Here is a 23,065-nt window from a genome sequence, read left to right as displayed (position 1 = left end):
CTGAGAAGGTTCTTAGCTTAGAAAACTTTATCTTTCAACTTTACTTCTTAGCAGCTGTTATGTTTTTTTGCTGTCGTTTGTTTGACAGGATCCAGTTATAGGTTCCGATGTCTGTTTAAAGAAACAGGGAGGTTGTTGGCTTTAAAATTCCCTTACTGCTTGTGTGTTCAACATTTTCCCAGGCTTTTCTACATAGTTTGCCAAGTAAAGGGACTGACCTTTTGTAGCAAACACTTTTTCATTTCTAAATGCTCACTTTGATTTTTGTCCCGTTTTATGCTCATTCCAAACTGTTTACAACCCACTAAAAATGACTGTGAATTATATGTTTGTGTAATGGATTCCTTTTGTGGTCGGAGTGGAATGTTTACTTTGAACAATTAGTTATCTTTGGGCAGATTATAGTGACCTGAAAAAAGAATGACTAAAATTATTATAGTACCTTAACTATTTCCTTTTGTTATCTTCTCTGTTCAATGTATTATTTACTGGGTTTCGTTGCTCTGAGCCCCAGTGAACAAATCATGTTAAAAAAGAGCACCGACAAAAAATCTCTGAGCATAGAGCTCTTGGTTTGGGGGCTGATCTGCTGGGGTAGGACTGGGTACGTTAGGGAGACTTCATAAGTGACCATTAGGTTGGGTGTGCAATTTTAAGAAGACACAGTTTTGAGAGAAGCTTTAAGCGCTTGCTCTCTGAAAATCAGATTTCCTCAAGGTGTCCAAAGTTGACACCCCAAAGCACCTAAAATCAAGACTCAGTTTGGCTTTAATGTCCATAGCTGTGATTTGATTATGCATAATATCATCGCAGAAATGCACACACACAAAGTCTCATACCACAGAATATTCAATGTTTAAGGAAGAAAATGTCTTTATGGGCAAAGATAAAGTGCCTTATGGGGTGTAGTAAAGAAATACAGTCATCCAGATGAAGAGAAATGAAGATAAAAATGGTATTTTAAACTACCTCACCTCCCAAATGCCATGCTGCCCTGTGACAGAAGGTTGTGTCCCTTTCATCAGTTTTATCTCTTAATCTAAAAGCTAAAGTGCAGCTAAAAGCACTTTAAAACCTATTTATAAAAAAAAAAAAAAAGAAAAAGAAAGTGATATTTCATTACCTTCTAAATCATATACTGCTTAAAAGGTAGTCAGTATTCTAGTAGGAAGTTTACATAGAGGAGAGTTCACTTATCTTAAGGAGTTAAGCAAAGAGGAAATGAGTTTTAAAAATATAAAGTATTGTGAATATATTTATATAGCTAGGAAAAAAAGAGATTTTAAAACAGTTTAATGCTATCTCATTTTCTAATGAAAGAAAGCACTGCAGAAGAATTAAAAAATAATCCCAAACACCTCCTAAAGCTGATGACTCCCATGCTGGGATCACTGACTTTGGTATGGTGTAGTTAGCAGATTAAAGGAGCACAGTGAAGATGGCAGAAGACATGAGGCCTGTGCAGCCAAGATATGTATTGATAGCCACTATATACAACCTCTAGCAGCTTATATCCCTATATGTGTCATAATCCTCCATATTATTAGACTTTTGTTCAGCAACTTGCTCCTCCAGGGTGTATTTTGCTTAAGCAATATTTTTTATGTATTTGGTTCTCAAAAATGTTTCAGTCCCATTCCTGAGGACCTGAAGAAGGCAGTTGGAAAGTACAGGGTAGTTTTGCCAGAGTATGCTCACCACCATCTTTGAGCTTCCATTAAATGTACAGTGTTCCTGGGCTACTTCCCAGCACGATTAGACCAAACCCATCAGCCAGTGGCATAAAGGATTTGTTCTGGCAAGGTTTCCTTGAGAAGAAGAGAAACCTCAGGAGACCGACCTATCCTGTACACAGGGCAGTTTTATATTTCTGTCTGAGTGCAAGATTATTCTCCACCAGCACATGGCCCCTGAATAACCACTGAAATGTTTTTTTATTTGTGTTTTCTCTCTATCGTATCTTTTAGCATATTTCTATCCTCAGAGCAAGAAACTGTTCATGAATAGCAGTTTGTTTCCTACAAGCTCATTCACTGATTTTCAGTACTTATTCTCCTCTGGAAAGGTATTTTTAAAACTTTTTTTTTTTTTTTCCTTCTCCCAGGCCTACACATGCTTCCTTGCTTACTCTGATATAATTTTACATACTGTTTCCAGTGGCTTTAGCATTCAGTACCCTGTGAAAGTACAGAGATCATATTGCTCCACCAAATGATCTGAGCTCCCAGTTCTGCTAATTTTGTACTGTTCATTCTTTCCCACTTTGGGATAATCTATTATGCTTGGATCCAGGCACGCACTAAAAGCTAATACTTCCATGAAGAATGTGCAATTTGTACTGTTTAGCTTGTGATGAGATTCCTGAAGTCTTTTATGATTCTATCTTGTTCCAAGGAGGCTTCTGGTCCCAACTTTTATATGCACTGAATTTAAAAAAAAAAAAAAAAAAGAAACAAAACAAACTGATAGGAAAAAAAAATTAGACACACACAAAAATATCCAGCAGTTCAGCAGATAAAGCCTTTTTTCAGGGAATTCTAGTGGGCTGAAGAAAACTGTTTCTGAGGGCATTGAACTATGTTTACTTTAAAGTGGCCAACAAGCATAAACTTAGACGTACAGATGAATGCAATATAAAACAACAAAGTTCTGAGAAAAACCCTTGCAAGTTTGTGATTTAGAATGTTTTGGGCTTTTTTTTTTTTTTTTCCTTTTTCTTATTCTTCTTTTGAGTAGAAATTAAGAGTGGTTGAATTTAGTGCAAACATATTGGCAAGCTTTCCTCAACCATTTCTGTCTTCAGGCTCAGGCAATCCCGCTATAGCCACCTTTCTTAGAGTAAGAGCCAGTTAATAGCGTTGTGCAAGGTCCAAGTCAGAATTGGCTCTGAAGGGTATTCACTCTGGGGCCTCTGTGTCTGCTAGAAAGCCACATTCTAAGTTAGAAAAAATATCAAGAAGTGTCAACAGGAAACATCACGGAAGGGCATACAAGACAAATTAGAGAAAAGGAGACAACAGCGGGGGGGGGAGGGGTGGAAGGGAAAAAAGCCTTGCAATGACGGTGCACAAAAGAGAGAATAAATATATATTTAAAAAATTTGAAAGCAGAGATGGCAAGCTAGTTAGAAGAAGAAAAAGCCATAAAAAAGGCAGGCATTTGAACCAGTTGCTGTCTTTGTCATAGTTACCTGATACCTGTTTCATTGATTAAACTGTTCCAGAGAAATGTATCCATTTCTATGAAAAAAAGGGGGATTTGTATTTTAAGCCTTGCCAGTAACAACAAGCAGACACTCAGTGTGCACCAGAGTAACATTTACAATGCCTGGGCCAAATTCATGCCTTGTGTAATTTTATTGCTTTTACTGGAATTACACCAGAGATGAGTTTGGCCTTTTGCCTTTTTCTAGCATTGTATAATATATCTATTAGTGAACATGTAGAAGGAAACAGGGCATTCTGTCTTGAGAATTTTCCATAAAATCTTTTTCAATAGGCTTAATAAATAAAATAAACCACTTAACCTGTGAAATAAAAAAAGAATCAAACAGCATTCTCTCGATATTAAAATAATGTTAATATACTTTGTAAATCAAGTAGTTGACATTTGTACATGCTGAAACAAGAAGTTTAGAAAAATTTAAAGCCAGCTAACTGTCTCTGGTGTTTACAATGTGCCAAAGAGAAAACGAAGGTCCTGACATACCCCCTGGTCAGAGTCAGATTCAGGGAAGCTCACACATGAGAGTATCCGCCTCCTAGCCATGAAAAAGATAAAAAGATAGACACAAAAATCCGCTCTTTTCCTCCTGAATAAACCGAGGATGTGAGGCACTATGCCCTAGTACAGTACACATGCCATCACAGACAAGGAGCTGGCAGTATTTCCACTGTAAACCCCATTTAGTCAGGCTTTACAGTTCAGCCATTAATAGAACACTTTGGGCTAACACTTGACAAAATGAGTCTTGGCCTAGAGGAGATGTTCACACACACACACACACACACGAAAAAAGTTAAGTCCATTAAGTTCCTTTGGGGGAAAAAAAAAGGTAGTTGTAGTTTCAGATTCTTTCAACATCCCTGTTGCTTAAAAATAAGGATATGGTTTTAAAATAAAATTATGAAGGCATAATTCCACAATGTAGACTAATTGCTTTTCCTGTGGAAAAAAAAAATACTACAACTACACTATATTTTTTTCAAAAGAAGTTTTACAGCAATGAAAGAAAACCCATAAAAAAAAGTTTTGCTGTCTGTATGCAACACTATGGGGTCAGTTTAAAAAACCCTGTCTCCTTTTTTCTGCCTGCAATTCAACAGAGCCAATAACTGCAGTTGTATTTTATTACTTCAATTATTTGCTGTAGCAGCTTGTTTTACATCAATGTTTTAACCACATAATATAGCAGTCTAATGGGATTGATACCTAAGTGAGAGAAATTGTACCAGCAGAAAGCTTCAGGAGCAAAGCAGAGGGCAAAGTAAGAGGGCAGCTTAAAAAGGAGGCTTTATGTTAAGTTTTTCACTTCTTTAAGAGAAGATTTTTTAGTTCATTTTACTCCCCTGAATTTATGAAACCGATATTGTTAGCAATCTAGTAACTGAATTGTCCCTAAATTGGCTACTGCATGATAAACCCCCGTGGAATTAACAAGTCTTTTAAAGATCTCCAGTTGTATATTCGCTTAGCAGATTGTTTTATTATAATCAGGATATTCACAGATCATGGATGTAATTATATAGCAAACCAACTTCTTTTTGTCTTCACACAGACGAACAACGCTCCCTGGTTTGGGAGGAATGACATATATGTAAATGAGAGCAAAACGGGGCCATTTTGTTTTATAACACAACAGAACTGTATCCCTTGGATCCTGAGCTGCTCCAGCCAGCCTGATCCAGCTCTCTCTTCATGAGTCCTTCATGCACCTTTTCTTTCTGGTGTCAGAGATGATGCACTTCAAATAATTGAAATTCTCAGGAAAGAGACATTGCTATTAGAAACTGCTTTCTGATGTTTATCCTACTTTGTAATGGATAGAAGTTATTTCTTTCAGTAATTTCTGCTGTACTGATACGAGCCTCTGTCCACCAAAACAGACAGAGACTTCTCTTTAAGGACCTGAATAGATCTATTTTGTGGTGAATGATTGTTCCTTACAGTTAAGGAAATGCTTCAGTGTTTTGTTGGATCAGGGCCTTAAATTTTATATATTTGGATCAGAAATGTAAATATCCAGATTTTACCTCAGGATTTAAAAACAAAGAACAAGAACTTGCTCAGTTGCCCAGGTTACGGGCCATTTACAGGTAATACTGAGGCTCTTAAAATCACTGTAGACCCCTCCAAACCAAGGGTAAAGTGATGGGTCTTCTCTGAGATGTCTTCACTCAGAAAATAAGATAGTCCTCAAAAGACAGAAAGAGAATATTCTATGCCTCTTCCCCCCATCTTCCCAGGAAAAATTCCCCCCAATATTTCAAACCATATGTTTAAATTTGTCAGTCCTGAGCCGACATGGTGTTACGTGACATAACGCACCAAAGTAGCTGCCACCAAATGGCTTTCCTGTGCCAGCAGTAACCACACAATGGTGTTGGAGGTACCACAACTTTTTGTTTACTTAGAAATGAAATAATTTTGATGAGTGTATGGTATCAGTTAGCAAGTGTTGAGTTCTTTATGGTGATACTGCTCATGTTGACTTAAATGGAAAACGGATCAGCTCAGCAATCTTTAATAAGAAAAGTTTCTTAGTGTACTGGTAGTGATGCCCTGTGGAGCCACTAGAACTAAAAATCTGTCAGCATACTTGGTAGAAACTTTGTTTCATGGTTCTCTAACTCATATGATTGAGATTAAAGTGAACAAAATCTTGGCACACAGTTTGGCAGTCGAGAAGCATTCCTCTGTGTGTAGATGTGTGTGTGTGAGACAGCGAGACAGAGAGAGGGGGAAATTTAGCAGCCACTCATTTGGTGTTAAATTATCAGGTGTTACATATTTTTAATAAACCTTAGTAGAAAGATAAGATACATCCTCTTCTAATGAAAACTGCTTTCACTTAGCCTATAAACTTAACTTTGAACAAGCTGAGTATCTACTCTAACCACTGAAAACAAAATCATTCAAATTCTCCAGCCCAGCTAAACTGTAAGCCGGACTTGAATCCAAACAGGAAGGTGGAAGATGCTGGAAGGGTGCTCTTTAGCCAGTCAGGTTTTCCTACTTTACCACTAAAACAGAGGAGCTCACAGACCGCTTTATTTAATGCCCTGATCTATGACCTGCAGGACTATGCTCACAGCAGTGGCTACTCTCCGGTCATAAATAGCAGTGGTCCAGAGATGGAGCTTTTTCACAGGAGCACTTCTACCATCACTGAGCAAAGACACAATCTTTTTAGATATTTTGCAAACAGTCATGATATATTGATCTTTGAAATGTATCTGAATTTGCACACTAGAAATTGTTCACAACGGTTTCTTTTGTTATCTTTATTTCAGTTGCATTTTTGTATTCTGATAGGCCATACATTAAAAACACAAAGAGCACAGCTTACAGTAGGAGTTTGTGTTAGAAACTTTGCAACTGTCTTGGATGTCTCTATAGTAAATGTCATTAATAATTACCGGAATTTTCACCAAAGAAGGAAATTAGATATGGAAAACACTGTATGCCAACTTTGCCTCTCCAAGCCTTTAGAAATACCAGAGGGTCTGTGTGAACCCTAGTAAAAGGGATGAGATTGGATTTCTACCTTCCTTACATCATTCCATGTCACAGGCAGCATTAAGATACAAAGACAATGATTCAAATCAAAATTCGTCCTGTAGCTTCAAATTTTAAAAGAATTATCTTGCATGAATATATCAAATGATACTGATATTTATTCATTTACTTCACCCAAAATTCAGCTAACAGATATCCAGTGCATTTTATTGCCAGCAACTAGGTTTTTTCTTATCAAAAGTCAGTACTTTCCTGTGTTTCTTGCGAGTGTCAGTTATGTTTCAGTTGTATTATTTGTATTTCATTGTGATTTTTAATTTTTTTAATATTTCAAAGTAGAAATCAATTATTTGTTCCATTTCAGACTATACTTAAACAACCTCTTTTCAGGAGTTCTTGAGCAATTCATACACAAGTTTTGTGCCATTTTAATATAGTATGCCATGGTATGCATGTCAAACCATAAAATGAAAACTATGGAGTTGATTCTGTCAAAGTAATGAAGTATGCGCTAGTCTCTTAAGTTTTGGTACTTAGCACTCTTTGTAATGCAGTTCAGGATTTTTATGCTTTCTGTAGATATCTTGACTACATTTTTTGCTGAATGTTGCTTTGGTGATGGTTCAGATTTTGCCCAAATTAAATGGAGGCAGAAATAAAGCTTTTAAGTTACCTCAACCTATTTGAGGACAGTAAATATAGTGGGAATGACAGGAAAAATAATATATATAGCTGCAGAATCCTGCAGCTAAGATGGCAAAAAAAAGTGGAAAAATATCCAAGCTTGATAGGTTTGTGTCATATTAAAAGTAGTTTCCGTTTTTTCACATAGTACTGCTTAATGTCAATGTTTCATAACACTAAATATGACTTTTGCAAAGACAAGAAAATTTTGCTTACTTATTAGGCTAGAGGTTTATCACACAAAAAAAGGTGTAAGAGCATTCAGTGGAATACCATGATTTTAATCATTAGTGTGTCTTTAAATGTGTGCAACGTACACTGGGAAAGATATTATTAAAGTAAAAGTTATCTATGTATATACATACACACACACACACCTTTGTATTATCACATTTATATGTTAGACAGATATGCAATGCTAAGAATTCAGTAAGTTGGTGTTAGATAGCCATATGTACACTTATCTTCCAAGAGAGCCTCTGAGTTTTCCACACAGGCATGGACTGTAACACCCTAAGGTGTCTGATAGTGTGCCTTAGACTAAAGAATCTAATTTTTAAATGTTTTCTCCCACTTAAAGATAAAAAGCAAACACAAAGATAGATGCCTACAATACAATATGAATAAGCAAAGACGGTTACCAACTGCACATGAGAGCCCGAACTCCATTTTTAGAGCAGGGTTCTGCACATTCCTTCTGTTAGAAATCCAGAACCGAGCTGGTCTAATTTCTAACTGTAAGAAACGGATCCCGCCTCCTGCGTTATGCAGCGAAACAAGTACTATCAAATGCCTCGCTGATATTTCTTTAACCGTAGTTGAATTATAACGGTTAAACTCTGCGTTCGCATCTGCTCCCCAGCAATGCGCAACAGCTGTAGGAAGTGCCCACAGACGGTTAGGTAGGACCCGTTCCTGAAGACAAGATAGATAACCTTGAGACATCTAAGCTTGAACAGAGCATAGCTTCAGGCTGCCAAGTAAAAAATGGATCTGTTATAGAGAAGAGTATTGGGCCTATCTGGACTCCTCAACTATCTCTAAAAAGCCACGGAATGATGGAAGAAGCAGTCCTGTGACTTTCAGTTTCCATCCTAAATATCCCTATTCCATCCTAAATTTCCTATCTCAGTCATTACCACCGAAAAAAAAAAAATCTCTTTGCCAAGCAAAGGCACTACAGTCCAGAAAATGTAAACTCCTTACCCATTTTGGCTGACGAGTATGTATGCCCAAATGTACAGTTCTTCCGCTTCCAACCGTTAAAAGTCCAACAAGCAGCAGTACTAGTCAGGATGGGGAGGTGACATACTGAGGTCTAATTTAATCTCTCACTATTGTGAAAGACGGGAAAAAGATTTGTCCCTACTGTGCACTAAATTATCTTTAAAATCAGCATTGGGAGTAAGGGATGTTTGGAGAATTGTATCGGTCCCTTAGCTTTTAACCACAGTTCCTACTGATGTCAGTGGACCTGACTGAAAGTCCTATATAGTCCTAAGAGGAGAGTTAGACCCCCCAAAGTGCAATTTCCCTTACTGTTCTGATGTTGCTCAAAAAACACAGGCATGATGTTGGTGATGATGGATCCCCAAATGAAGCACAGTTTAACCAAAGTGGGAGGATTTAGCAAAATGCATAAATTTCTTGTATGCTACTGTCTGTAACAGGCAGATCTTCAGCCAGTTTAGGGAGCATAAGTTACAGCTGGCTTTTGCTGGAATAGTTTATGCTCTTGACCCTCCTCAGTGTACAGCCAATAGGGAGTTGTCAGGCTACATGTGTTTTTAAACTTCTTTCAGCTAAATCAGAAATCTAAAAGCAAAATACAGCTCTCAGCAGTATCATGTGGAGTTGTGACACTCCCTGGAGGGCTTGGGGTCCATAAACCAATGAATGGATTACAATGAGGCATAAATGTAGTATTTTCATCCATGACAGATATAATCTTGAGCCTGTATTTTTCATGTTACTTAACTCTTTCAGAACGTGATGTGTGACAGAAAATGTCTTATAATGCACATTGCGGTAAATATCAGTCAAGTATGCTTTATTGCTGAGCTCTACATGTTTCCAGAAGTTAACAGGCACAGCTGGGATATAAGAAATGGCAATGTTGTATATAGTTCTTGAACATACAAAATACCTTGGCTCTCTTCTCCCCCACCCTCCACATTACATCCCCAGCTGTTCTGATCATGTCACAGAGTGGATGAGTTTTTCCATCGTCAGCTTCTCCTAAAATGATAACCTTTATTCAGGCTTTCAGCCTCCCAAAAATAAACGGCATTATCCACATTGTCATCACATTCAAATTAGACTATCACAGCGTATATTGGGTGGCACAGAATAATAGACATGGTAACTGATGGAAGGTGGTAAACTGTTAGTAGCTGTACCTAGCAGAAAATACTCAGTGCTAGTATTTAATATCTATTGATTTTCCTACAAATGACTCCAATCTCTCTACCTGAAATCCCCTTCTGTCAGTCACCATAGCGTCACACGGCCACCACACCAGACAGGTAAGGATTGGAAGCTGCACATCTCTGGAGAGATGAAGCTGATTATATCCCAGGAGAGTTGCTGGTGAAGGACCAGTCAGCTTTTGAAGATTCCTCATACTCCTGAAAGACCTTTTGGTCAAGCAGGACAAAAAGTATACTTGCTAAACTAGCAGAGAACCATAGAAATCCTGTTTTATTTCAGATAAATTAAGCGTTGGTCGGAATGGACCTACTAACGCATACGCGAGAAGCAGTAATGGCAGCAAATGAGAGCAAATAGGAGTGGTGAAGGAGGTATTAAAAGAGAAAACAAACAAGTAAACAAAAAAGAAATAAACATTCACAAAATTAAATACTAATGTGTTACAAAGAGAGAATGGCTATTTCCAAACATTTGGTAATTTCAGATTTTATACTGTGTTGCATAAAGTAAGACAATGTTATTTCCTTTTAAACTGCCATTCCATTTAAACCAGCAAACTGATGTATGTACTTGAGGTCTGTATTTGGTAGGGATTTTTCCCCTTTAGCATAAACCTTGTTGATTTAAAAAGTGAACAAAGATGAATCAGGTGGCAAATGTATTCATGTAATCATTTTCATTAATAAGCCGTTATAAATAATAGAGGGAAGGCTTTAAGTGTATAATTCTCTGTAGCACAATTGAGATTTTTCCACATCTTCAGCAGTAAGTTAATTAGAATCACCTGCATTTTCTTGGGCGGACACCAAATGGATTGCAAACAAAAACAGATTAAAATAGCTGTAGCTCATGGCATACAGATGACAAGATTCACAAAGAGGACAATCAGGCAATGAAAACCTCCTCTTTTTCAAACATTTTTAAAGGAAATTCAGCTCTTGTGAGTCGCTGTAAAAAGACGTTTGTAAGTGTTTTGCTGAAAGACTAGAATGGCTTTGTTTCTGATCCCATGATGAGTGAAAGAAATGTTTAAGAAAGATCACTTTACAGAGAGATTCAGACTGAAATGTGATGACTGTGATTCAAGCCAAGCCAAAAATTACAGCTCAGAATTAAAGGGGATGGACGTGGCTTGGGAATCCATTTTCCCACATTCCTGAATCTCAATCATCCCAGCCAATGTTTAAAAGAAAATACAGTGGAAAGCAATGAGGTCACTTTGTTTAGCTGCAAGAAGTGGGACTATCAGAATGGCAAAAGTATATATTGGAGGTAACGGCAAAATTACAGTGAACACGCTGCATGTTCGATGGTTTCATTCAAAAAAACCAGCTTCAAAGCTTAGTTTTGTTTCTTGTTACAGGGAGCCTTCTGAGTAAGTCTTGTTGTTCCTGGGGCTTTTAAACCATAAACTTCTTGAATGTCAAAGACAGTGCAACACAATAGAGAAGACGACGAAGGCATAGCAAGCTTGATTTAGGCATTAAACAGCAGCCCTGCATAGCAGTGAACTGTGCGCTAGTTTAAATTGCACTTGCTTTGTACTGTCGCCATCCTTATTTATTTGTATATAAATATCTAAGTGGAAATTCCACTATCAAGTGATATGAAACAGAATAAAGTATATCATCCATCATATTCACTTGTTACTTATTCTCAGTATGTAATGCTCATATTCAGTGTTGTAATTGCTTCCATTAAACAGTTTCTACAGGGTCTTGAAAACAATAAGATCTTAGTCAAGCTTTTCTTCTTTCATTGCATCTTGAAGTTATTACTGCAAGAAAAAATGAGATTCGCTTTTTATGTAGGAATGCCCCTCATCTTCTTGATATTATTGCAGTCAAACATAGAATTATTTCTTGTTAGCTAATTTCCTAAAGAGATTCACCAAACCTCATGTTAGACACCTCCTATAGAGTAATTTCTTAGCTTGTTAAGAACTAGTACAATTTCTCCTCTCCTTCCTTTCCCCCACAATCTTTGCCTTTACTAAACGCTGATGCAGTGTTGGTTATCTACTAATAATAGACTAAAGAAAATCTTGTTCGTGCTACCTTGAATTCAGGCTTGTCTGTCACAGGTCCTGCAGCTGGGCAGTGCTGGTCATGAGTCCAGTACCTGCAAATCATGTGAAAAGCACCGATGGAGACGACATCTCTCCATCCTCTCTTTAATATGAAGCAATGAAGCATATAATTTATGTTTCATTTTATTTGCCTTGATATCAAGTACAGTGCTCTACCAGACATCCTATTTGTAGCACATGAAGAAGTGCAATCTCTTCCCGGCTTCTGTTTGATGCTCCTCTTTCTCTAATTCAAGGTATCGCATTAGTCCTCTTTGCTATAGCACCGAACTGAGAGATCATGTTCAGCTAATTATTTAAAATAAACCTTAAGTCCTTTGTAACTTACATCCAGACTGTTGGATGTACCCTGTGTTTCTCCGTACAAAAACTTATTTTACCAGACTGTGACCATTTAAGGTAGCAGTTCAGACCTTCTGTAACTTTACCTGTCCGTATCACCATTTAATATCTCCCTGATCTTTGTGTCATCTGCTTTCTTCGCCAACAGAGATTTTTTTTCTCATTGTCCACATCTCTGATAAAGGTATTAGATGGCACTGGACTCCAGTCTTGAGAGCTCTGCTAGTTATGACTTTGTTAACTGATATCTCCCATTAACTACCATATTTTGAGGTCTGTCATTGAGCCAGTTTTTAATCCATGTAATATATGCCCTGTTAATTCCATAAAATGCAAGTGCTTTAATCAAAATGTCATGTGGTACTAAGTCAAAAGCCTCATGGAAAGCCAAACATACTATTTCAACACCGTTGCTTTTATCAACCAGACCTGTCAAAAATCCAATCCTATCAAAAAATGCAACAAGTTTGCTAGACAAGGCCCTGATTTCCATGAAACCATGCTGGTTGTGATTAATTCTATTTTGCTATGAATTATTTGTTCATAGAGTCCTGAATTAATTATTTAAGTAGACTGTCTGGGACTGAGGTCAGTCTAGCCAGTCTCCAAGCGCATCCCTCTTACTGCTTTTACAATATCAGAATAACACTTCTGCCACTGTTTCCAGCCTTAGTCATTTCCAAGTATTTCTCTGTATTTTATTTGCAAACGAGAGACACATGTATATCGTGAGCACCAATAAGTGAAAAAGGGTTTTTTTCACAACAGTGATTATCTCTTTGTCCTTCAGATTGACTTCCAATATCATCCACTGTTTGGTCTCCTAGGTTTGTTTATCCTTGTCTGTCTGGTAGAACTATCTAACATGACATTCGTATGGCACCCACTTCCATGGCAGCTGAATACCTTCTCTGGACTGGGGATGGGACTTGTTTTCATATCAGGTGTTAGCTGGGATGTTGTCTTGAGCCTCACGGATGTGATCCTTTGATGGGAGGAGTACAAGAAGTGGGTAGTTCTGACAATAAAAGCAGCAGTTTTGTTCCAGCAGAGCAGAGCAAATCCTGGTGTCAGCCTCCAGCCCCGCTCCGGGAGCTTTGGGGCATGCCTAACCCCACCCAAGGCCACACCAAAAAGCAGGACAGAGATGTCAGCAACACCGAAAACCACGCTGAGTGCAGACAGCCTTGCGTTCAAAAGGAGCTGGTGCTCGTTTCAACCCGAGCTGATCAAGCTGCACAGCAAGTTTGCTGGTTCAAGTATCTTCAGCTCACACACCTCTGCACCACACATTTTACATCCATATGTCCCTTGTTTGCTGTTAATGCCTCCGTGTTCATTTCCTCTCTGTGGTGAAACTCGAATTTGTTTCGTTGTTCTCATCATTTTCACCTCTGATTTCCGTGGCATCAGACAAACACTTTTTTTTTTTGCTCCCACATTCACCTGCAACTCCGGGTACCTTTTGTAACCCTATCCAGATACAGTACTTTTAATGTAGAATTTTAATGTGTGAGATTTATTCTTTGCTACTCTTCATGATTTTCCTTCTACTAGCATACAAATATTGATCCTTTTATGAAACTTTATTTTTGCTGCACATTGTTTTGTGGTGTTTTTCTCACCAGACACGTTATCTTGACATTGGTGCATTTGCTGTATTCACGCATTTCTGCTTCTTTAAATGACTTCATGCCTCACTTTTGTGCCCTTAGTAAACTTTTAAAAAATTGTTTATAAATCAGATATTTATGGTAAGATGCATATGAAAACACGAGGAAAGAATTATAGTTTTAGGGAGAACATACCCTGATAATGACCTCTTAAATATTTGTAAAGATAGCCCTGGGCATCTGAGCCCACAAAATAGTTTATAATACAACAGCTTGATTACATAATGATACTTTAGTTTTAAAACGTATGATCTTTCTGTTTATGGGAAGGCATAATAGGTTCCTTTGAAATACAATATTTTTGCCCTGAACATAACTGATTTTAAATGAAAGGACTAACTAAAGAATGCCTTTCTTCAAGTTTGTGCTTCACTTTGTTGTTGAATCCAGCACGATGGTTTCTTTTACAAAACTCCTACCAGGCCTGGAGACCACACCTATTTCAGGATACGTTAATTGTGAAAGTTTCATGGGTTTCTATGCAGGAAGTTACCTAGTATCATTTAAAATGTTATGTTTCAAATTCTAAATTTTGTTAAAAAACAGAGAGAGAAATTTCTGTATACCACCACTCCCCTTCCCCCCGCACATAGAGAATTTCCTTTTGTATTCAGTTTGAAGATATTCTCAAATATAGGTTAAGCTTAGGCAGAATGCAATGTGATTTGGGAGAGGGATTTGTTCTATGCAACAGAAAAGAATTAATGAGAACGTTTCATTCAAGGCAGTTCAAAAAGCATCAGGACTACCCCAACCAATATCAAAGTAATATTTTAAAATGAATGTTTGGATAAATATATCATCTAAGCTCTAATTTATTTCTGTGTTTTTAATGTTTCTCTGCAATACCTCGTTCCAGCTCAAACTGCTACTGGAGGTGACACTGACCTGCATTCATGGTTATTTCCATTTTGCCTGGAAACAGGAGTGCAAGAAATGTTCTTAAATAAGTGTTCTTCTAACATCTACTGTGCAGTTATGCAGAGTGAAAATAATGTTCATTATTGTTCATGAATCTCAACCAAACCTGAGTTCAGTTGCCTTTTAATGTTCTCATCAGGAGTACCTGTATAATTTTTCAAATGAAAATAGTTACAATTTGCCTGTAGTTTGGCAGCTAAACTGAGGTATTCTTGAGTAAGTCCTTTTCCTACATTTCTTATACCATTACAAAATTTAGGGTGGAAATACTGAAGTCATTATCATGCTTTTAGGTATCATTTCTGATTGTGGGTCCATCCTGTTCTCAGGTTCCTCATTAAAACAAACAGAAACAGAGGTGGAGATTGGGATATAAAGCAAATAAAATATTTGTTCTCCTCTAGGGCAAAATCCAGTTATTCTTCCCTGACAAACCCCACTCCAAAACACAAGAAAGTCACCCTATAGTGAACAACAGTGGGACTTTATTACAATGAATATTTTTTCTGTAATATTCTTTACCACTATACTTAAATACCTGCACCAGGTAGGAAACTCTGCAAGGCTTTTGTTTCATCTTGTTCCCTAAATGTTTATAGCCTGCTGTGAAGAAACACTGACAACAGTGTAGTGATGTTTTTATTATTCTTGATAGAGGTGCCCTTAAAAGTGAATTTGCTTTGAAAATTTTTCATAGAATCAGGCTATTAGAACTATAAAGACATATTTTTCTCTCTCTTTCTCTTTTGTGCCTAATTGGATTTCCAAAATAAGTTGTTAACAATCCAGCTAAGATAATGTGGTCATGAAAAGGATGTCCAAATCCACCAATTTACATTGGTTTGGTTTGGCTTAACTTTCAAAGTTCTTGGAGCAGAAAGTTGATGGCACGTGAACACTATAATTGGCTTGATATTCTTGGAATTTTTTTTTATTTTTTTCTCTCTGCCGTATTGTATCGTGTCCAAATTAAATGCTAATCAGACCTCATTTCTGGACCAAAGTAAATTTATAACAATAATAATGCACTTGTATACTCTAGATCATTTTGCAAGATGTAATATCTACCAATTTACAACATAGTTTGTCATTTTCACTTGATCTGGATAATTTATGCAGGTTCCAAATTGATGCTATTAATGTGAGACATAGCTATTTCACCCAAAGTGACATGTATTGCTTTCACTTCCACATATCTAAAGAGCTTAAGAACTGAATTGAGTTAGATCCAAACAAAAGTTAACATGCTGGTTTGGGGCCTGTTTGTTTGTTTGTTTTATTTTTCCTCTTTACTTTCTGGTTTAGACTTCAATTTACATGATACAACTCTTAATCCCTTACCACAAGAGTTCCACATTCCTATGCTGGGAATTACTCTTGCTCTCTCACTCTCCCCTTACTAAAACAGAATGAGACTCTTCACATTTGGGTTAGAATTGCATTACTTAAACATTTTAGTAATCTGCATTTGCTTATATGTTATATATCTAGTAGATGGATAACTTCCAAATGTTCTTGATTACCAAATCCTTTTTGATTTCTCTTAAATAAACTTTTTCTTTATCCCTCTGTAACCAAAGGGGATCTTCCTGAAATGAGTCATCACTCTCAGTATTATGTTGCAGGACACCCACAGGTGCAGGGTAGAAAACTGTCTAATAAAAGACATAGATAACCAGGGTATAATACGGAATTATTAATTTTAAAAATAGATTATTTAATGTAAACCAAACCAGGATGTTCCTAGCAGGATAGACATAAAATAAGAACTGTATTTTGTAGAGAGAGAAAACAAACAGGCAAACAAACAAAAGACTATTTGGTTTGAGTCTACATCAAAAGGAAAAGTAAATCTTTGGAAATGTGTCAAGATCAGTGAGGAATACCTCCAAGCAGTCGAGTCCACTGCCTATGGCACTCATCTGCCAAGGCATGATGCAAGTATGTTTGAAATAAGGACTTGAACCTCAGCTTCTTCCTATTTAAGTGTTATTACAACCGATCTTCTGGGCTTTCGGACTTGTTTTCACTCTTTCCTATAGTTTCATTTTTTCCTTTTTCCCCACCCCAAACTGGAAAAAAAAATCCCCCTAGATACATTGTCAGGAAATATTTCCTGAAAATTTTTGGTTTTGACAAATTAGCGTTTTCCAAGATAAAGTCTTTCTCTGAAATTGCTTGCCAAAAGCTAATTAAAACTTGTGTTCCAAGTGATGAGTAGCCTTAAAAAAAACCTGTTTTGCGCTTCTTATGTACTTGCAAGTTTTAAACGTGAAATGACAATGTACAGTTTAGTGTTTTCCATTTTTAAGCATGCAGATTCGGTCGTTGTTGCACAATAGCTAATTCTCCCGGGAAAGGAAAGCAGTTCCCTTGTGCTTTGAAATGCTACAGCTATGCAACCGGGGCTGGAAGTGCTATTTTAAACAGTCATATCAGCAGAGCTTGCTGTAGGAGATAATATGTCACAAAAGGGAGTATGACATCTAGTTTCACCTAGAAGATAAACCTTGAGTAGATATGCAGGGAGAAACAAGACTGTCAGGTTGTCCTTGAAAAGAATGGCCTATATTAATGAAGAAATGTACTCCAGGGCATATGCTATTTGGGATATTTAATTTCATCTTCAAACTTGTCTGATCTGCTATGAAGAATGTAGTAGAGAAACGGTAGTTGTGTGTAGTCTCACGCATGTCATGATTTCAGAGTGGGCATCTCACCACTTTATTTCCAGGAAGGTCACAACCTCAGAAATTCATGCCTGAAAACCCCAGGCCTCAGACTGAGAAGTTTCCCCAGCACTATTAATATAAACACCCCACTTTTAAGCAGAGCTTGCATAGCATCACGTGTATCCCAAACAGCCCTTCTCTACAAGCACGAGAGCTAATTCACTCTTCCTTTCCCGTCACACTCAAATACCCTTGCAGAAGCGTATTCTGCTGACAGAATTACAAGATAATTATAGTTAGGTGTTTTGTATTCACTTAAGTTAATCTACCACTTTTATTTTTCATTGTTGTTTTAATCAGGCAGGAGGCACTTCAGTTGTTGTCAGGTGGATTATTTTTCAGTCGTTCACTACCCTGCTCTTCTTCATACTTGTTAGGGCACTTCTGGCTTCCTGACAGATGTACAAAGAAAAATACTTATATGATCTAAAATGAAATATGTGTTTCTCTTTTAGGTCTCGATGTTGATGGAATATACAGAGTTAGCGGCAATCTGGCAACAATACAGAAGTTACGATTTGTTGTCAATCAGGGTAAGTGATTCCTCCACCCTGGTAATGTTTTGTTTAGTACTTAACTGTCTCAGATGACAGTATTTCAGAATCTGCTATACATTAGTGGCATAGAATGATGAGCCATGTTTTGGAAAAGAGAGAAAAGGGAAGGTAGAAAGATAGTGCACAGAGGGAAATGTCAGCTAGGAGGGAGGAAAAACAGCAGAGTAAGCAGAGGAAAATAGTAGTTGAACAGGAGATGAGAAATAAACAAACAAGCAAACAAACCAAAAAAAAAAGAAAGAAAAAAAAAGAAAAAAGGAGGAAATGGATACATGAAGTAAGGTAGCAAAACCCAAAGCATATGTAGAAACCAAAGAATCAAAGTGAGGGAAAAAAAAGATTAAAAGGAAAAAATAGCAGATTGTTTGGATATTGAAAGTTAAACAAAACCAAAAGTTTAAAAAGTAACAAAACCAAAACCAGGGATCCAAAGGAAACCAGTGAAAAAGGTGCTGAAAAGAACTGAGAAGGGAATACTAAAAGTAGAGTACTGGCTTTGCCAAAGTCAGTGGAAGATTTACCACTGATTTTGAAAAGGCAAAGGTTTGACCCCAGGAAATGAGAAGAGGAAAGATGAATATTTTGGGGACCCAAGAACCAGAATTAGAACCAACCTATACGTATTTACTGAATTTATTTCTACGGTTTCCATGTATAATGAACATATTTCCACAAATACAAAAGAACATTTTTCACAGATGTGGCCTAAATGAATCTAACATTGATCAATAGATACTGTTACAGGTGTGGAAGCTGATATTGGTAGCTAATTAAGATAAATGACAAATACATTCACCTCTCCAAACAGTTTACTACTCTTGGCAAAGACTGAATATCCCCACTATTAATAGCTTAGCAAATATCATTGATGGTAGAGAACCTCCTGATACTACTTAACGAGAAAATAAAATTAGGCTTCTCAGAAATTAGGAAAAATCTCAAATTTTAAATTGCATTAAAGACTTTATACACTTTTGAATCAATCAAGTATAAACGTGAAGCTGCTGCAACACTTTCTCCTACTTTTTATTAACTCTCTTAAAGTTAGCCGGTGACTATTACCAGAACTGCTAAATATCGTGTATTGCACGTGGTTTCTTGGAGATGATAGCTGTTGGAGAACAACTTCCTCAATTAGTTTTATACTATACATAAACTAAGACTTTTGACTCAAAAATTCTCATGAAATGGAGAGATAGGAGAGATGTAAAAATGTTCCCACCTTCAAGCCTCCATTTACGTCTCTAGGGAAGGTTTCAGGAGAGGAGTAAATGTTTGCCACCTCCTCAGCTGCTCCAGATCAGTCTTGTCTTCCGCTGAAACTGGAGGGTGAACTCTGGTTTATGAGGAATCAGTATTTATGCCAGTAAATTCAGTGAGACTGAATAAATTGTCAGCCTCATGGTTTTGACTCATTACTTGGGTTCCCTTAGATTTATAGTTGTTGGGTATTTGTGTGTCGATAATGTAGTCTGCCTTGGCTTTCAAACGACCGTACACTGTATTTTGTTTGGAGACAGAGAGGCAAAAACAGGATTTTCTATCCTTCTTCGCTGCCTAGGATCTTTGCTCAGGAAAAAATGTGCCATAAAAATAATGGTCCTGTCTATCATGTCTTGTGGCATCTAAAGGTTAACGTACTTGAGGTTAACATTACTGCTCAAGTTTTCACCTAAAACAGATGGGCTGATACTGTAAAGCTAGACAGAAGTCTGAGCTGGCTTTTTGCAGCACAGAGGTACCAGGCACCTTTTTCTTCTCATTTACACCACTGTGAAAAATTAATATATGAAGGTGAAGTTAATGGTACATTAAAGCCACTCTGATGCTGGCTACTTAGGACACGTGCAAGAAATCTGCCTATTGAGTGACCAACGGAAGCTGCAGGCAGAAAACAGCTCATTGAGGCACAGCGTACCTGCAAAAAACACCAGGGGGAGATGGGGTGAACGGGATCTATTTAATGTGTGCTTGGGAGGACAACAGCAGTCTCCAACCAACGTCCCCAAGAACCTGTTGTCACCTGGCAATTAGATGCTGAAGACAGCAGCAGTTTCAGACTGTTTCATGAAGTCACAAAAGTTACTTGGTAAACCAGTGTGTGCTCCCCACCTGCTTATTTACCAGTCCTCTGAAGCTCTGCATTGGGATGACGTATAATAACGCACTCGCCACGCATCACTTTTTCACTCGGTAATTGTTGTGACCTCCTAGGTTCAATCCCTGTACCTTCATTTTTCTGTAGTTAACAGTGGGAAAGCAGTATTTATATATATGATTTTCCCATAGAGATTTTTTTTTTATTATAGTTAAACTTTAATTCAATTATAAATGCAAACAAATGTTCTGAAAAAGCCTGTTTACATTGCAGAGATTGACTGTGCAATCAGTTCTTATACAGGCCAAATACTTAATGGGCTCTTTCTTCCTGCTTGCTTTGCCATTGTGTTACACCTACATTTATAGGATATAAATAATATGTATCACGTTGAAAATTAAAGATCATAGAAGAGATTCTAGGCTGGCTGCCATATCAAAGTATTTTTTATTAGAATAATCATTAATTAGAATATAGCAAAGCTTTATTTGGCTCCTTTTCCTATACTGTTAAGGTCATCTGCAGCTTCAAAAACTAAATAAGAGAGAACTGGTGAATATGAAAGGAAAACAAACTAGCAGTTGACAGCTTCATCATTAAAGAAGAAATAAGAACAGTAAAAATCTAAAAAAACCTTTGACATTCTAGATTCTTTGGAGTGAGGATCCATTTACAATACAAAAACATGCCTTGTATCTTTTAAAATTCTCTGAATATACTTTGTGTTTCCTTCTCATTTCTTGAGGTAGGCAGCTCCTGAAGAGGGCTTTGACCTTGCCAACACGAGCATCAGCAGAACAAACTACCTTATTTACTTTAGCCCTTTCACAGTTTTCTTTTTCTACAAAAGTCTATTGATATCACACCTTTTTTGCTTCTGCGCAACAGGATTATCTTTTATCTATGATTTATTTTCCCATTAAGAGCTGAAAAGATCAGTTGATCATAAGAGGACCAGGCTATAACATCTCTCAGCACTTTCAAAACTCTAAGTCATCATTTTTCAAATCACTGAATCAAGGCAGTAGAAGCTGTTTGGACCAATACTGACATCAGGACATTCGTATTTTTCTTAGTCTACAAGCACTAAAAGAATTTTGGTTTTAGCAACTAAGCTACCAGTCATTCAATATTTCTGGCTGTTAACCTGTGGCAAAGGTTTCTATAATAGCCAGAGACATTAGACAGAGATGTCCATTCCTCCTATGCTTTTTGTATTATTGGTTAAGATTAATCATTGCAATTTAAAAAAATAATAATAATTTTTGATACTTGGCAGTTGTTTAGGGATTTTATGAAACATCTGGAGGACTTTTGCAGATTTTAAGCAAGGTCCAGTAAGTTAAAGCCTTTACAGATATTGATAAGGATATTCTTTTAATTCACACCTGCAGGAAAAAGGATAAGATTCTATAAAGGGGTCTCTTAAGCCATGTAAAGTGTGCTGGCAGTTCTGGGCTATGAGGATGCTACTAAAAAGATGAATTGTTTTGGCCCAAAGCTGCAGGGTGGGGCTGACATGGGCCCTGAGCCCATGGGCAGGGCTGGGGGAGCCCCAGGTGGGGACATTAAGGCACCACTATATGAAAGTGGGGACAGCTGGGAGACGCTTTGCAAAAGCAAGCTTCTGACCTCATCAAAAGTACCAACAGTGAGGCAAAAAGTGCCTGAGAAGGGGGGGGAAGAAGGGAGGACTCTTCATCCATAAGGATTTTAGTATGTAAAGTATGTAAGAGTGTGAGTTTGTGGTGCGCTCCCTGCTCTGGTCAAGCCCACTGTGTTGATGCACAGAGTGATATAATGGGGTAAGACCTTCTTTGTGCTAAACCCTAGGGGTTCCCTGTCCTGCTCGCACGTGCCTGTCCCAGCAATCCGCGGTTGCCCTCTGTGCTTGGAGATCAGATACCTGGGTGAGGAGGTAGAAGCTTACTTCTTTATGCCTCCTGTGCTAATCTGCTGGGTAGCTGGAAAGGCATTCAATTTCTACGACTGTCAAACAAGCAATTTTCATGAGTACTAAATTAACTGAAAAAAATTGAGCTATAAAGGGTTCATAACACATTGCTGAAACACTAGGATTCTATCCTAATGCATATATGTTCAGGGAAACTAACCATAGAAATACAAATTTCAATACTTATTGGTTCATTCAGTAAGTGTTGGTTCATACATAATACAAGAGAGTTCCTAATTGTCTTTATATCCAATGCTTTGTTTGCAAAATGCTTGGTATTTGCTGTACAGATGACCTTTGCATCCCGTTATTTCATTTGGAATACCTTGTGCGTTAACTGCGAAACACCACGTACCATCCAAAGGTCAATTACTGTGTTTTTACGGCTTGGTTATTATAATTATGTACCAAAGGGGGGGAAAATATGAATTTTTAGAGAGGCTAAATATTATGTTATTGCAGAGAGGTATGTTTCTTATAGAATGTGGGAAAGGACAGCCAAAGATATCTGAATTGGTAACTACATTGGGGAAAAACGTGAATTTAATCTTACCCTGACATTACCTCGAGTTAACAAAAACCATTTTAGCAAAAAGAATTAAAATATTCCTGTTGTTTCTTCTATAAGAATATGCTGGAATATAATTCAGTTTAAGAAAAATTAAAAGTAAAATTTAAACCACAAATACGTGAACTGATTGTGAATATTTATTAACTAAATAATTTAATAATAAAGAAAATGCCTACTTGATTAATTGTTACAGAGTAAAAATTACAATAAAACTGTCTTGATCAGTGCTTTGCAGAAGCACCATTACTGTCTGTGCAGTTGTTTAACAAGGATTTA

General features: G+C 37.3%; 1 protein-coding gene across 1 annotated transcript in view; it reads left to right on the top strand.

Moving 5' to 3' along the window:
* The window catches only part of ARHGAP15 (Rho GTPase activating protein 15), a 331,003-nt gene that overhangs the window by 206,268 nt on the left and 101,670 nt on the right, over positions 1-23,065 (top strand). The window contains exon 11 of the mRNA XM_072874181.1: positions 18,065-18,142. Within this exon, the coding sequence (XP_072730282.1) occupies positions 18,065-18,142 (78 nt within the window). The remainder of the gene's footprint in view (positions 1-18,064; positions 18,143-23,065) is intronic.

Source organism: Ciconia boyciana, chromosome 10, assembly GCF_034638445.1.
Source record: "Ciconia boyciana chromosome 10, ASM3463844v1, whole genome shotgun sequence".
NCBI lineage: Eukaryota > Metazoa > Chordata > Aves > Ciconiiformes > Ciconiidae > Ciconia > Ciconia boyciana.
Note: the sequence above shows the minus strand (reverse complement) of the source record. Positions and strands in the feature narration are given on the sequence as shown.